The sequence below is a fragment of the Populus euphratica genome, unplaced genomic scaffold (assembly GCF_000495115.2).
Source record: "Populus euphratica unplaced genomic scaffold, PopEup_1.0 scaffold938.1, whole genome shotgun sequence".
Taxonomy (NCBI): Eukaryota; Viridiplantae; Streptophyta; class Magnoliopsida; order Malpighiales; family Salicaceae; genus Populus; species Populus euphratica.
The window spans coordinates 41,236-56,244 of record NW_011500798.1 but is presented as its reverse complement, the minus strand read 5'-3'; the positions used below and the strand labels follow the sequence as shown (position 1 = coordinate 56,244).

General features: G+C 36.5%; 3 protein-coding genes across 4 annotated transcripts; 1 reads left to right on the top strand and 2 right to left on the bottom strand.

Annotated features, from left to right (window-relative positions):
- Positions 1-263: 263 nt before the first annotated feature.
- Positions 264-3,407, bottom strand: LOC105116409 (NADH dehydrogenase [ubiquinone] iron-sulfur protein 4, mitochondrial-like). Its single transcript, XM_011013761.1, has 5 exons — positions 3,178-3,407; positions 2,408-2,496; positions 1,717-1,846; positions 1,187-1,216; positions 264-530 (listed from the first exon to the last, which is right to left on the bottom strand). Exons 1-5 carry the CDS (start codon positions 3,346-3,348, stop codon positions 471-473), a joined length of 480 nt encoding a protein of 159 aa, XP_011012063.1. The 5' UTR covers positions 3,349-3,407; the 3' UTR covers positions 264-470.
- An 859-nt stretch (positions 3,408-4,266) lies between these two features.
- On the top strand, positions 4,267-9,188 carry LOC105116414 (telomere repeat-binding factor 2-like). The gene is made up of 8 exons (XM_011013769.1): positions 4,267-4,279; positions 4,414-4,499; positions 4,673-4,804; positions 4,903-5,117; positions 7,075-7,159; positions 7,367-7,450; positions 7,765-8,108; positions 8,845-9,188. The coding sequence occupies exons 1-8, from the start codon at positions 4,267-4,269 to the stop codon at positions 8,972-8,974; spliced, it is 1,089 nt and encodes a 362-aa protein (XP_011012071.1). The 3' UTR covers positions 8,975-9,188.
- Positions 9,189-9,205: 17 nt separating this feature from the next.
- Positions 9,206-13,999, bottom strand: LOC105116407 (pentatricopeptide repeat-containing protein At5g67570, chloroplastic-like). Of its 2 annotated transcripts, XM_011013759.1 has the most exons (9): positions 13,365-13,996; positions 13,093-13,284; positions 12,343-12,424; positions 12,056-12,247; positions 11,847-11,960; positions 11,144-11,237; positions 10,904-11,061; positions 10,319-10,732; positions 9,206-10,184 (listed from the first exon to the last, which is right to left on the bottom strand). In XM_011013759.1, exons 1-9 carry the CDS (start codon positions 13,922-13,924, stop codon positions 9,351-9,353), a joined length of 2,640 nt encoding a protein of 879 aa, XP_011012061.1. In that variant the 5' UTR covers positions 13,925-13,996; the 3' UTR covers positions 9,206-9,350. The 2 variants fall into 2 exon arrangements, with proteins under 2 accessions (XP_011012061.1, XP_011012062.1); XM_011013760.1 differs by lacking the exon at positions 10,319-10,732 and having other exon boundaries at positions 13,365-13,999.
- Positions 14,000-15,009: the final 1,010 nt, after the last annotated feature.

Genomic DNA, 15,009 nt, shown 5'->3' with positions numbered 1-15,009 from the left:
TTTTAATTTGTAAGATTTATTCCTTATTATTTTAATAAACTTGAGAAAAATAAAATATTAATAATTATTTTCTAGTTTATTTTTCATAACATAACCAAACACTCGAAAGTATTTTTCAGTTCATTTTTCATAACACTACCAAACATTTAAAAATAATTTACTTTTCAGGAATTCATTTTTCCTGGAATTCACTTTCCAGAAATTCACTTTTTCTGGAATTCACTCTAAAAAAGAAAACAACTTTCCTACAAACAAACAGAGCCTAATTGTAATTGTCATTGACAAAGAAACCGGGAAAAAGAAAAAGGGATGTGAAGCAGCACCCTCAACTCATCCGTTTATTACAAGATAAGTGTTCAGTAGGGATATATGATTTTCTCAGCATAGTTCACTACCATCGTCAGAAAATGTTCATCCAATTTGAACAACTTCAGGCTTATAAACCAGGAAAAAAGACACGAAAAATAAATTTATTTGTCATCAGTCTTGGGGTGCCCCTTGAATTTGAAGTTGTCTGCATATGCCTTAACCTGAAAGGAGAAGAAAAGTTTGGAGTGACCAGAATGACAAATGTGTGGTTCACATCAAATGAAAGGCTTGCAGATGGCACTTGACACAAAGTTAAAACATCAGCTAATGGTCAAAAGATCCTTTCAGCGCATGGAATTCCTATTTTCCAGATCACAAAACTGAGGGTAAGACTTGTTCCCATCACCTTGGTTGATACACATCTAGCAATAACTTGAAATTCCTATGAAACTGAATGCTACCTAACTGTGAATGGACTAGTTACTGCCAAATCCACACATTTCACAACCACACAACCCTACTGCTAAACACCTAACAAATAATAAACATTCCCCAGTTATGCACAGACAGAAGTGGTGAGAACTTTGGCATCCTACAATAGTTTCTTAAGCCAGAGAGGGGCTAAGGATGGTTGAAACCAGTATGCAATTAGCAGTTCCACTAAGATCATTGCATGGTTCAGGAAGAAGAATGCAAACTTAAGGCCACAGCAGATTGGAAGCCACACAACCTTGAGATGATGTCTTATTCATGATCCTAGCCAAGACTATTGTCTTAACCTCAAAGTAATATCTACCCAGGTGGAACAACCTAGCTCAACAATACAGGCAACTTGATAGAAATGCCAGAAAAAAATGAATTAAGGACAAGTTCAAACCTTCAATAGCGGTGTGTGGCGCTTTTTAACCTGAAAAACAAGTTCAAGAAAGCACATAAGATACTAAAGTTAGTTTCCAAAAGGGGGAGAGTTCATCAGATTATTATCACCAGATTCTTAATCTAAGTATTGCAAGAGTTCAAAACCATACACAAATACCAATGCTGTCACCATACTACAGACTTAATAAAGTTTCAAAGTTAAAATGGAAAACGGAAATACATTAATAGCCAGAAACCAAAAAGAACATAACTTTATGTGTTTAGGAGATGTATAGCATATTCCCTCCCATCCCAAGGAATGTTATATAAGAGAAAATCTCAATAACATGATGAAAATGGAACAATTAGAACTCATCTTTGTCCTCCATCCATCTTGTATATCCTAAATACCCATAACAGTTGTTCATGTAGCATTTGAAAACTTAAAATTGCACATATAAGAAGATGCTTTCCAGTCTTATTGTTGGTCGGTTCATTTCAAGCTTTGTTGCTACTTTTTAGCAGGGATATAAGAGGATAAATACACACCACATACTCCCAACCATGACGCTCAGCAAATGCCTTTGCAGCTTCTTCACTGTCAAAACCGAGTGCAGAATCACCCACATGGGCATATGGATCCCCTGTAGATGTCCACCCCATCAATGGATTCTCCCACCTACAGAAAAAGTAGTCAGATATAAATAAATTTTGATCATGTATTTTAAGCTCCAATCACCATTCATAAATTATTTGGGACCAGAGAATCTATGATCCCTCACTTCATTGAAAACTACACAAGATGAGAACATTTCAGGGGAATCTGATGAATTTTCAAGATATGTCAGCATATGAAAAATACTCTCTAACTCATGAAGTTTGCCGACAGTAAGGGAACCTCTCTCAAAATACTGAACATTAGCGATAGCATAGCAAGTAAAAAATTGGGCTTCATGTCTCAGAAAATTAAGCCTCAGTGTGCTCCTCTTAACCGAATTAATTGGAGAAAGCAGATCCATGCAAATTTTCCAACTAGTTTGGAATTCGGGCTTAGTCAATTTGGGATGGCTTAATCAGCAAAAATAATCTAGGTCAATTAGATTGCAATCTGCAAACAGATACACTCAGCCACAAAAATCCATGTAAAAAAGCACATGCTCTTGTGAAAAATTGTAGACAAACAAAAAATGAAAAAAAAAAAAACTCTCAGAAAGGGAAAACAGCAGATAGGATCACATACTTTAGTGTTGACATAAAATTGATTTTCCACCTTCCAACTTTTCCAGATCCTTGCTGGGTTGCAGTTCTAGCAGGTGAGTAAATGACAACCTACCATGCATGACAAAGGCTAAAAATCAAGTTGTAATAAGAGAAGTAAAAATGAAAGGAAGAAAGAGAGAGCATATAACACAGCTAAATACAGTGACCTTGCAGTGATGGCTTTAATTAAGTTCCTGCTGATACATGCAAATCAAGTTACCAACTGGTTAATCACATACCAATTTCATATTACAACTGAGAAAATATTAGGTATAATAGGTGTTGTAATCCCCCATCTCACATAAACATGCGAACCACCACGAAAAATTATTCATGAGGCCCACCTTCATATGAGAGAAAGGAGTCCAACTCCCAGTATACTGAAATTATTAGGTGTACCAAGATTTGTACTCCACAATCTCACATAAACATCCAATCCACCATGAAGATTATTCACCTTTATTTGAGAGAAAGGAGTACAACTCCCGGTATACCGAGCAATTCCTCGTTACAAAGATACATCCAGTTAGCAACCCCCCCATTACTGATAAATCCATGGATTGCAGCAGATATGTTTCTTGAAATTACAATCGCCCCACAGAGTCATTCCCAGGTTTCTTAATATATTGTAAAAACGAAAAACGTAGAAAACCCTAAAGCATCAAACAAATTCAGCCACACCGAACCCAAAAGGCATAAAATCCAACAGGAAAAATAATTTACAGACTTGTAAGAGAAAGAGGGCCGTACTCTCCTGCGAAGGTGGTCTTGGGGGATGCCAGAGACCATGCCGATCTCCCCAGCTTTGTACTCTACCAATGCATCGGAAGAAGCGGAGAACGGCCTCCTCCATAATGGGCCTATGCTGCCTGCTCGAAGGGCGCAGCCATTTTTCCAGATTTTTGGCAGAGAACTCGACATCTTCAATCAAATCAGAGAGTTGTGCTGCCTTTTCCAGGTTCGATGGTGAAAACGTTGTTAAACGAGTGTAACTATGGACTTTTGCTTTTCTAAAATTGCAAACTAGTCCTTGTAGTTCAAGCTGATTGACAAAACGCCTCCTATCCTCTTAAGCCTTGTGTAATTTTTATTTCAGGATAATTAGCTCTACTATGTTTTTATATGTTTAATTGTTATCAATTTATCTTTATATTTTAAATAATTATTCAATCTATAATTTTGATAGATTCCATTTAAAGGAATGAAAATACCAAAAACTTGAACTTAAGCAATATTTATTAAAAAATTTATATATTTTGTATTTATATTTAATTAGGTCATGTTTGTGTTTTTGAAGGGTATTTTCATCAACTTAAATATAAATATTTGAAAAATAATATATTGGAAATTTATTCCATTTTTAGGGAAAAATTAAAATTAACTATAATTATAAAAATAAATTGAAGATTAGACATAAATATATTAAAAAAAGTTTACCTAATTCTCTAAATTTAAGGATATTTTAGCATAAAACAAAAAATAAATTCCTTGCGTCTTACCAAATTAACTAATATTGATGCATTTTTAGTTGGCTTTTACAAACCTTTCTTAAAAAAATAGGGTATTGATTTTCCTCTATTTTCTTATATTTTATAAGAAATTTAATAAATTTTCTTAGTAATATCCCAAGATTTAAACCTAAAAAGATGAAGAAAAATAGGTTAATGAGCTTCTAAAAACTCTAAAAGGGGGTATGCAAATCTCATCATCAATTTTTACTTAATTTACAAATTAGTAAAAGAAATTATATGTGATTGATTAATAAAAGGTTAAAATCTATCATACTCGAGTGGTTTGTTTCAGAGAAAAGGGACAGATTTGACCAAATATCCAAATACTATGGACGACTGGTGTTTCTTACCCTGTTTATTTGGACACAAATAAACTCTAGATTTATATATATATATATATATTCCACTCTCTCCTTCAGCTTCTTCTTCAGGGAGTGAAAGCAGAATCCATAAAAAAGATAAAAGAGTTGAAAAGATCGAAATGGTACCCTCCTGAATTTCTCACTTTCACTCGTACATCCCCTGCCCCTCCTGCTCTTCCTTGCTTCCTTTCATCATCAGGTAAAACAACATATTTATTTATTCTTAAATATCATTAAAAAATAATATGAAAGCAAAGTAACGATCAGATTCTCGGTCTCATTGAGTTTATTTATGCTTGAAAGGAAAAGGGGTGGGTGAGAATTATTATTACTACTATATCATCTGTTGATGGGATGGGTGCTCCTAAGCAGAAGTGGACTGCCGAAGAAGAGGCAGCCCTTAAAGCTGGAGTGCTTAAGCATGGCACTGGAAAATGGCGTACAATCCTTGTGGATCCTGAATTTAGTGCCGTCTTGCGTTTGCGTTCCAATGTTGATCTCAAGGTATGGATGTTTCTATGCACCCTCCCTTGTTTTCTATATAAAAACCTCACGCCCTCTTGTTCTTTGATGATGAATGGCGTTCAACTCTCTCTGGGCAGGATAAATGGAGAAATATAAATGTGACTGCAATATGGGGTTCAAGGAAAAAGGCGAAGATCGCACTTAAAAGGAGACCACTGACTCCTAAGCGCGAGGAGAATGCAAAGGCTCTCAGCACTGTTGTTCAGACCAATGAAGAAGTTGTTGATGCTAAGCCTCTCGCATTTGCTAGTGGGACACCAGGGAATGGTGGTCCAAAAGACCTGCTTGCAAGGTTATATACTTCTGATATGATATCTGCACTTCATGTTTTATCCTAAGCAGAAGTGGACTGCCGAAGAAGAGGCAGCCCTTAAAGCTGGAGTGCTTAAGCATGGCACTGGCAAATGGCGTACAATCCTTGTGGATCCTGAATTTAGTGCCGTCTTGCGTTTGCGTTCCAATGTTGATCTCAAGGTATGGATGTTTCTATGCACCCTCCCTTGTTTTCTATATAAAAACCTCACGCCCTCTTGTTCTTTGATGATGAATGGCGTTCAACTCTCTCTGGGCAGGATAAATGGAGAAATATAAATGTGACTGCAATATGGGGTTCAAGGAAAAAGGCGAAGATCGCACTTAAAAGGAGACCACTGACTCCTAAGCGCGAGGAGAATGCAAAGGCTCTCAGCACTGTTGTTCAGACCAATGAAGAAGTTGTTGATGCTAAGCCTCTCGCATTTGCTAGTGGGACACCAGGGAATGGTGGTCCAAAAGACCTGCTTGCAAGGTTATATACTTCTGATATCTGCACTTCCTGTTTTGCTGAGCTTGGATGTATCTTTTGATAATAGTATGCAAATGAAGTTGGAACATGGAAAAATGACAAATTAACAACCTGCTTTTCTGCTATCAAGATGTTAGGGATTAGCTGTCTGGTTAATATTGTTATACAAAAACAGCAAAATTCATAATATTCAAGTACATCAATGTTCATGAACCTAGATGATGAGTTCCTGACTTCGTGATGTTATGATGATATGAAGAAATTTGATATAATTGAACTATCCGACACCATTATTTTTGTTCTCAAAAAGAAATTTGAAAAAACAGTTTCCATATTATAATTTTAAGTTGTGTATCCTTCCCACAAGTCTGACAGCATCATGATGGCAGATCTTAAATAGGAAAAAAAAATTCCAGTTATCACGCATACAAGCTGGATTGTATTGTCTTGGGGCTCTAATAGAAAGACTGGTTAGTTAATTAGCCAGCTCTCAGCCTGTGAAGGCAAGTGTTGGTTTAGGTGGCTGAAAATCCGCAATCCGTTTTTTATTAGTAAAAAAACTACCATTATGGAGCCCAATCTTCAACCAAAATACTTTCTTAGATGGGGGTTAATGTCATATTAGAAGTCAAAATAATTTTGAATGAGAATATGTTTCCTTGCTGTATTGATGTTTATTGTTTTGAGATCTTCAAGTTCAATTCTTCTCTTTTTCTCACCATGGCACTGTAATAATGTGTGCTGACCCTGAGGAATAGCAACCTTCTCTATGAGTCTCTTTGAACATGGTACATCATGGCTTTATTTGAGTTTCTTATGCTCACTGATCTGTTGCGTATGTGTCCTTCTCGATGCCATTTCCAATTTATATGCATTGTGGCCTATGTTACTTTCTGTAGATCTTTAGACATTCTGCTTTGGTATATGAACCTGTTTGGCTTGACAAAAAATTATCTCCTGCTTGTTGTGTGTCACCTTTTCATTTCCATTTGTTTTCTCCCTCCAACCAATTTAATTCCTCCCTGGGTTGCTAAAAACTTGTCCCTGTGCCATTAAGTTGATTGTGTTCAACAGATTCCGCACTCTGAATTTTCGAAGTGTTTCAATTTCTGTTATGAGAAAGGAAAAACATATGTGAATTTTCGAAGTGTTTCAATTTCTGTTATGGGAAAATCATGTGTACAAATAAATCTAATCATAGAGTGTAAATGGTGAAATGGTATGTTTTGATAACATTGCAAATGGAAAATGATGATTAATGGCAGTATATTACAACTCAAAACCTTATAGTTATGATCTATGAATGCTTTGGGAATTCAGAACACGAGGCTGTATTTGCATGCAGTTGCTTATAAAGATTTAGTTTCTCAAGGCCACAAAATCTCTGTATCGGTAACCAGCCTTTCCTTTTTTTTTGTGTGCAATTATTAACTAACTTCGTTGTGACCTACTTTTGTGGCTGTAGGTTGGATAATCTAATATTAGAGGCTATTACGACTTTGAAGGAGCCAACGGGTTCTGACAGGGCTTCAATTGCTTTGTACATACAGGTACGTAGCTGGACATTGTTAATGTTTGTCTCTCCAGATTTCTGGGTTATTTTTTTTCACATATTTTTTATATGAATCCAACTATCAATAACTATGTCAGTCTAAGTATGTCCAATAGTTGTACACCCTACACAAGCACGCGCGCGCGCACACAAATTACTCATTGGTGATCAAATTGATTTTGATGTAATGTCTTTTAATTTGTAGGAGAAATACTGGGCACCCATGAATCTCAGAAAGATATTGGGAGGAAAACTGAAGCATTTGACTGCCAATGGAAATTTGATTATGGTAATAATTCCTCTGCGGTAGTACATGAGCATGCATGGAAACTAATTAGATCTAGAAGTGATTTGAATTAATGTCCTCTGTCTGCAGAGTCAAATCAATTCCTTGTGTTTTTTGTTTCAAGGCATTTTAGAATTCTGTGATGCAGGACAGTGAAAATTAATAATGTCATGTTTACAGAAAAAATAGCATGAACAGTAGTGTGAAAAGAATTTATGATGGGAAGATACGTGTTTGAGGCTTTGAGCTTATAATGCTGGTGAATATTTAAAGGAACATCTTATATCAAAATCATCCTTTTATGTATGTATTTACAGGTTCAGCACAAGTACAGGATTGCACCTAGTTCAACATTTTCTGAAGGAAGAAAAAACCATGCCCTCCCAGAAGGAAAACGGAAGGATGCCTTAAAATTAGAGAAGAGTAAGAACAAAATCCTTACTAAAGCCCACGTTGGTAGAGACCCATCAAAGATTCAGGGGATGACTGCCTTGGAGGCTGCTGCATCTGCTGCAAAGGCAGTCGCAGAGGCAGAATCTGCAATTGCAGATGCTGAAGCAGCTGCAAGGGAGGCTGAGAAAGCAGAGGCAGAGGCAGAAGCAGCACAAGTTTTTGCCAAAGCTGCGATGGAGGCATTTAAGCTCCGGGCACGTCATACCTGGTAAACTCATCTCTCTGCTGTTATACCATGATAAAATCTCGTCCACTAGATGAGTTGCACTGCGCTCTGTGCAGTGGACAAATTTATTTCACGTATAACTTCTAGTGGTTGAACCCAACTTTTTTCTTTTTTTCATGCTTATAGAGTAAAATCATTCAAAGCTTAGCTTTAAGAAGAATGATATGCTTTTTTGCTATTTAATCTTTCTTTCTTCATTTGTTTTCCTTCCTTGCCTTTTTTTTCTTTGTTTTCTGGTGGGGGAGATGGAAAGAGCTTAATAATTTTAGTCTTGCTCTAATCTTTTTGATATCTCTATAAAACTTATGCAAATGACATGTTTTACAGATGGACTTCTGAGTTGATGGGAACGAAGCATGCATTGGACTTGACATCATGTTGACGCGCTGTATCAGCCGTCATTTTGTCCATACAACTGTAAATGTGGTTAACTTGTAAATCGGGAGCTGCAAAATTATTCCATGAAATCATGCTGCCCCTTTAGAGCGATCATTTCGTGGGCAGAGTATAGGTTTTTGAAATCAAACTTTACAATGTGGTAAAAGAGTAGACACTGGTGAAAAAATCAGGATGAGGAAGCTGGATTGCTAAACAAGATGAGACATCTAAATGTCATTTCGATCGTTAATCAATCCAATGAAGAGTGAATGGATGTTGTTTTTTAATTTTTAATGTGCCCTGGTATAACTGCTGAAAAAAAACTTGTTGCTCTTTATAGGTGGCCATTTGTTTTCAGAATGAGGATCATGCCTGCAATGATCTGTTCTGCAATCGGGCAGGAATGTTTCTCTGTTAATTCTTCAGGGAAATTGAAATTCTTAATTACTTTTATTCATTCTTTTTCTTGAATTTCTTTATTTAGTCTTGCCAATACGTTTTAAACCCTTAAATGATTAAACAGCAAAATGATCATTTGTGAAGTCACCTTTCTTTATTCCCCCCCCCCCTCCCCTGGATAATAAAAATTGCATTTTTTTAAACCCTAATCATCAAAGCCCTAACTTCCGTGAAACCCTTTCTCTGCCACCAGGATTCAACAGTATGGCAAGCAAAGAAGTGCAAGGAGCTAGTGATTGACATTTAGCAAAAGAAAAGAAAAGAGCGAGCCAAAGCCAGCTTTCTTAGTGAAGCAAGCTGCTCAAGCATCGTCTATTCTTGTTGTAATTTTGTATCATGTAGACCAAAATTGGCAGTTGCCCCTGCCCAGGAAAGGGGAAGGATACACTATCTTTTTTTCCTGCTTTCCTTCCAAACATCTAGTATGGCATGAGCTGAGGGCAATTCAGATCTATACAGATCATTAGCTTCCGTTGTTCCTATTTCAAGCTCTACCTCTTCAGCATCTTTTGCAGGCTCTTCTAATAAAATATCCAAGAGCTTCTTGTCTAGACAATCAGTAGAAGCACCAGATGCCACATCATCAGCAAAAACATCCCTCTTCACTAATAGGTTTGTGGCTACATCCAGGCCATTAACAGAGTTTCCAGTGCTAGAGGCTGCTTCCGGATCATCATCCTCTCTGTTGGTACTACTGTTATTAACAAGGGGCATATCCAGATTGATGCTAGTTTTATTAACAAAAGTATCCTCATCCAGCTCGAGATTTCCATCTACCATACTTGAAGAAGTTTTTAGCATATATGCGTTCCTATTGCCTGCCATTTCCCCACTGTTAGTATTGATGTGAGTATCATCAGTGTCTTCAATGCAAGAATTGGTGCAGGGTAAATCTCCTGATGAGCCAAGCCTGCATAGAGACCGCAATGATCTTGACAAATTAGAGACTGTGACCTCCGATGCCATACGACAATGACCAACTGCATCCAACAGCTTCTCTAAACTATCCTGACTGATTTTTTCTCCATTTTTCTCGAAAAGATCTGTCCACTGCCTTTCAGTAATTTGAAATGAGGCATGAGCCATGGTGTTAACAAGAGTGACAGCCCTCTCATAATTCTCTTGAGCTGTGGCTTGAAATACCATTTCAGTGAAGAGCAGTGGATGAGGGATTTCTCCAGCTTCCAAAATTTCATCAAATGCATGCTCCAGAAGATGACTCTGCGTTAAGAGAACATGAAGTCAAGAGATTTAATAATCTACTCATTGAGTTCATCTGTAAGTTAAAATGAACTGGCATGGCCAAAAACTTCAAAAATTTAAATACAGAAAACGACTATAAAGGACAAGTCCACCTTTCCAGATCTAGATGCTTCCACAAGCAATGGCGCATGTTTAATTTGATTTAACTGATACCCAGAGAAAGACATCTCCTTGTAAACATACTCAAAGTATTCCCATTGGAGTGCACGAGCAGATACCTCAAGCATTGAACTGTATGTGTACCCATCTGGTATAATGGTAGTGCCACTATGATCAACTCCCTTAATGTCCTCAAACAACTCCTTAGCTTCAGAGAACAAATCACTTCGGCTATAAACTTTCAGCATAGTGTTAATGGTCCCAATGTTTGGGACACAATGGGCTTTCATGTGTTCAAAGATAGATATGCAATTATCAATATGCCCACCATCCATAGAAGACGCTATCATTCCAGTGAGAGATACCTCCAAAGGCTTCTTATAACGGAGTCTTTTCATTTTCTCAACCTGCAGGCATGTTTATTAAGATATGTTCTGTGACCTATAGATACTAAATAAAATGCAGCCATAGAAGCCTCCACATATAAGAAGCCAAAGGGCAGATAGTTCAACAATGCCATAACCAAGCAACCTACAAGTCCAGAGCAATTAATCAATTGCTAGAGTGAAGATTCTGACCTCTAGCATAGCATCTTGCCACCTTCCATAGTAGCAAAGGCAGCAAGCTAGCTCATAATATACGCTGGCTGCTCCAACTACTCCTCTTTGTTCCATGTCCCTCACTGCTTCCACAGCTTCATTGACTCTACCTTCCTCCCAAAACGCTCTCACAAGAACTGGAAAGTCACAATACATAAATGCCCGAGCCATGTCCCAAATTAGGGAGAAACTATATAGATTTTTATGCAAACTAAATACCTTTGTATGTAAGGGCTTTAAGAGATTCCCCACTTTTCTTCATTTTCCTGAAGTACTCATGGACAGATTCGTACTTTCCAGAATGCAGCATTACCTTACAAGAAGCATCTCCTGTAAGACTTGCATATAAATATAATTCAAGGAACACAACATCTTGCATACAAAATTTCAATTACCAGTCAAAACATCAATCTAAATTACCCTATGGACGAATAACAGCCACAAATAGATTGGAATATAACTCTATAACTAATTAACAGAAGTGTATGGATTGATAAAGCATCACATAAACTGGATTTCTCTCCTGGTAAAACAGCATTTATCTGCCCATTACTCAAATATTATACTGAAACACGAAAATTATAATTGCTCCCATGTTACATGAAATAAGAAGAAAAGAAAACTCAAAGATACTTGATCAAGCCTAAATTGCTAATGTTAACTTTATTTTGGAATGGCAAACTTGTTTTGACCACACCCAACTGACGACTAAAGTATAGAAGTCATAGGATCAACATTATATTGCTGAATGTGAATCATTATAAGAATCAAAGCCATTAAAGCCCTTTTCTTCACCATTCTACTCTTCACATAACAATCAGAAAATTATAGGCATGCTTAGTCACTTGGCTAGGAAGCACAATAATGACCCAACCATTCTTATTATGTTGCATGTCTATGGATATCACAGTCCAGCAATTACCTCCATTGCTAATCCATACGTTGCTCCATTGGGTTTAAGACCACATCTTCTCAACTGTTGAAAAACCCACGATACACCTTTCCACTGCTGGGATGGAACACAGGCATTCAGTATCTGCAAAATGAGTTGGAAGAAGCCAAGTAACAAGTCTTTAACAGATTAAAGAATCTAAAAAATGTGAAAGGAGAGGCATAGGGATGCTCTCTTACAGCATTATATATAACCAGATCTGGTTCAAGGACTGGGTCCCAGTTCTTGTTAAGCATATTATTGACTCGTTTAGAAGGTCTCTGCCTCATGCATTCAATAACTTTCACCAACTCTTTCAGAAGACCAGTTTGGCCGAGTGTAACAGCAATACTGTGATATGCAGCCATATCAGGATATATTCTGCGATCTTCCTGAATGTATGAAGAGTAAGAACCAATATAATGGGTGAGTGTGTATGATGATGAAGAAAATTAATGTATGAAGTAACAAATCCATGGACCATTACGCGCATCAGATTAAAAATGCTAAGTGCTTCCTGGGGCCTCCTTTCCTTCCCAAGAACTGACAAGAGTTTTGTGTAAACAAACCTACAAAAAGCATTGATTTGTTTATATGATAAAACATATAGTTTTTAGAGTAGCTGGCAAGATAAAAAAACATTACAATTTTAAAGTGTTTCAAGCAATGCAAAGACCAGTTTTAAAAAAACTCACTAGCGTAGTAAGCATGACTACAAACAGAAAGAGCATATCGAGTTGCATCTTGTCAAATCTGGTGTATACTTTAAGGAATTGTAACAGAAAGGCCACAGTTAACCCACTTGAGTAAACAAAAATACTAAAACCATATTTCAGGTTACGTTAAAATCTAATTTTTAGATCACAATTCACATGTCTGTTGTCCCAAGAACTCGTTATAGATAAGGTCCACTGCCACCAGCCCGCACACCAAAGGTAAAGGTTACCTTTATACTACACTTCTCTCCTACTTATGAAATGCCCTAGCTGCAACAAAGTCAATTCTAGAATCATGAACAAATAGCAGAGACCCAAGTTTGGAAAATCCAGTATGCCTATAGTTCAAAATTCCTCCATCTATTCTTAACCCGAGAACCATATATGTCTCAATAGACAAATTTTCCACAAAAGTTCACAAGGAAGAAATGTTAACGCGTGGATAAGATATCTGGTCAACCACAAAGTTAACAACACAATCCTAATTCTTGAAACAAAAACCAAAACACCAAAACCATTACCTGCTCTTACAATCTCTACGTTCCTTGTCATTATACACCCATTCCACAACAGCCATTGCCTGTGACCATTTACCTTTGTTCCCAAGTTCCTCCACAATCTTCAGCAACTGACCTTCACTAAACCTCAACCCTGACTGCTTCATTATCTTGGCTAACTTCCAATCCTTTACACTTACCTCCTTGCAACTTAACCTACAAAATTACAAAAAGAAAAGAAGAAAAAAGAATCACATATCATCCATAAAAGAAGAAAAAAAATGTCAATCACAAACCTATCAACAAGAAACCGAATTGCCTCCCCTTCTCCACGCCACCGCTTCGCAGGGTCCCATTTCTCTTCACCACCACTTCTCAACCAATCGCTGTCTTCCACATCAATATCATCATCAAAAACCCACTTCAAATTACCCTCAAAAACCTCCTTCAACTGTCTCAAATTCTCTCTCTTTAACTTACCTCCATTAAACTCCCTACTTCCACTACCAATCTCTTTCAACTTCACTCTCTCTATTCTCTCCCATGGCTTCCCCACTAACAAACCCCCTCCACTCTCACACCTTCTTTCCTCACTTATTGCCTTATTAAACTCTTTGTATTCATGTTTTAAAGCTTGGAAATGGGATTCTTCTTCTAAAACAAAAAGGGCTTGTCTTTGGAACTCAACATCTTTGTTGAGTTTGCGGTTGTGCTTTTGGATTTCTTTCTTGCGGAGATTATGGACTATTTTGGGAGTTGGGTACACCCCTCTTTTCAGTAGCCTTCGTTTTATGGCTTCAATGTTTGGTTCGAATTGGGGTAGAGAAGATGAGGAAGAAGCTACTGCACCTTCCATGGTGGCAGGAAGCTAAAATTCTGTCAAGCGTAAATTCTCGCTAAAGATCGGCCCCCTGTTTGTATTTTGTACATGTCCTTGTACTAGGATTAATTTCATTTTCAAAGCCTCAAGTTTATATGATCTTATAAATAACTTCCCAGAAAGTTTCTTTTCTTATAAATTGATCCCTGGGTCCTTCAATTCTGTTTTTTTCTTTTTCTTCAAAGAAGTATAAATAGTTTATCTGTTAATTTTCTAAGCAAGTTTCTGATGTGATTAATTTTAAAACATATAATAAAAATTATATTTTCAAAGGAAATTACTTAAAAAAAGAACAAAAAATTTAATCAATGACTGGAAAAATATAAAGTCAAATTCACTTAATTTTTTTTATAAAAAAATTAATCAATAAAATCTTTTTATTTAGATAATTCATTGTTTTTGTAAGAAAGAAAATTAAAATTCATATTTTGTATATAATAATTATACTTGATTAAATTTAATGGTGCCATTGGTAGTTTAATTTGATTTCAACAAGTGAGATGAAATTTTGTTGAGTTTCATGTGTCTTATTATTAAATGTTGTTGAATTTCACATGTCTTAGTAGTTTTGGAAGATAATAGCATTTTTGGATCAACTTATACATTAATTAAGACTAATTAAATCTCTCATCAAATAATTTTAAAAACGAGCCATTATATCAACCTCATATATTTTAAATGATTTCTTAAAAAAATTAAATCTAAAAACTAAAAAAAATAAACTTTTTAATCACTAATTGGCTAGGCACAAGGTTCCAAGAAACAAACTCATCCAAAGAAATGGGGTATTTAAGTTGAATCGAAGGCAACACAGAGATGATGCTAGCCAGATTCCACAAGCTAAACTTGAAGCTAAGAAATGAAGAAAACAAGAAATCATTTTCTTTCTTTTTTCGATTAAGACAAATCAAAACGTTTTTCTCAATGAATACAGCCTCATACAAGCTTTGGTTCCGGCTCCTCAATCTGTCTTCTACCTCTATAAAGTCTTGTCATCAATCTCTTTGTTGTTTTCAACTCTGCCTGAAGCCAAGTTTGTACACAAAAACTTAGCTCAGGCT

Excerpts from the sequence above, each read along its gene's own strand:
- LOC105116409 (XM_011013761.1), bottom strand. The coding sequence starts at position 3,348 with ATGTCGAGTTCTCTGCCAAAAATCTGGAAAAATGGCTGCGCCCTTCGA. Across the intron at positions 2,497-3,177 it reads AAGACCACCTTCGCAGGAGA|GTTGTCATTTACTCACCTGC; the intron begins GTACGGCCCTCT and ends CATGCATGGTAG. Across the intron at positions 1,217-1,716 it reads GTCATGGTTGGGAGTATGTG|GTTAAAAAGCGCCACACACC; the intron begins GTGTGTATTTAT and ends CTTGTTTTTCAG.
- LOC105116414 (XM_011013769.1), top strand. Across the intron at positions 7,160-7,366 it reads CAATTGCTTTGTACATACAG|GAGAAATACTGGGCACCCAT; the intron begins GTACGTAGCTGG and ends TTTAATTTGTAG. Across the intron at positions 8,109-8,844 it reads CTCCGGGCACGTCATACCTG|GTGGCCATTTGTTTTCAGAA; the intron begins GTAAACTCATCT and ends TGCTCTTTATAG.
- LOC105116407 (XM_011013759.1), bottom strand. The coding sequence starts at position 13,924 with ATGGAAGGTGCAGTAGCTTCTTCCTCATCTTCTCTACCCCAATTCGAA. Across the intron at positions 13,285-13,364 it reads ATTCGGTTTCTTGTTGATAG|GTTAAGTTGCAAGGAGGTAA; the intron begins GTTTGTGATTGA and ends GTAATTTTGTAG. Across the intron at positions 11,062-11,143 it reads TAAAGCCCTTACATACAAAG|TTCTTGTGAGAGCGTTTTGG; the intron begins GTATTTAGTTTG and ends GTGACTTTCCAG.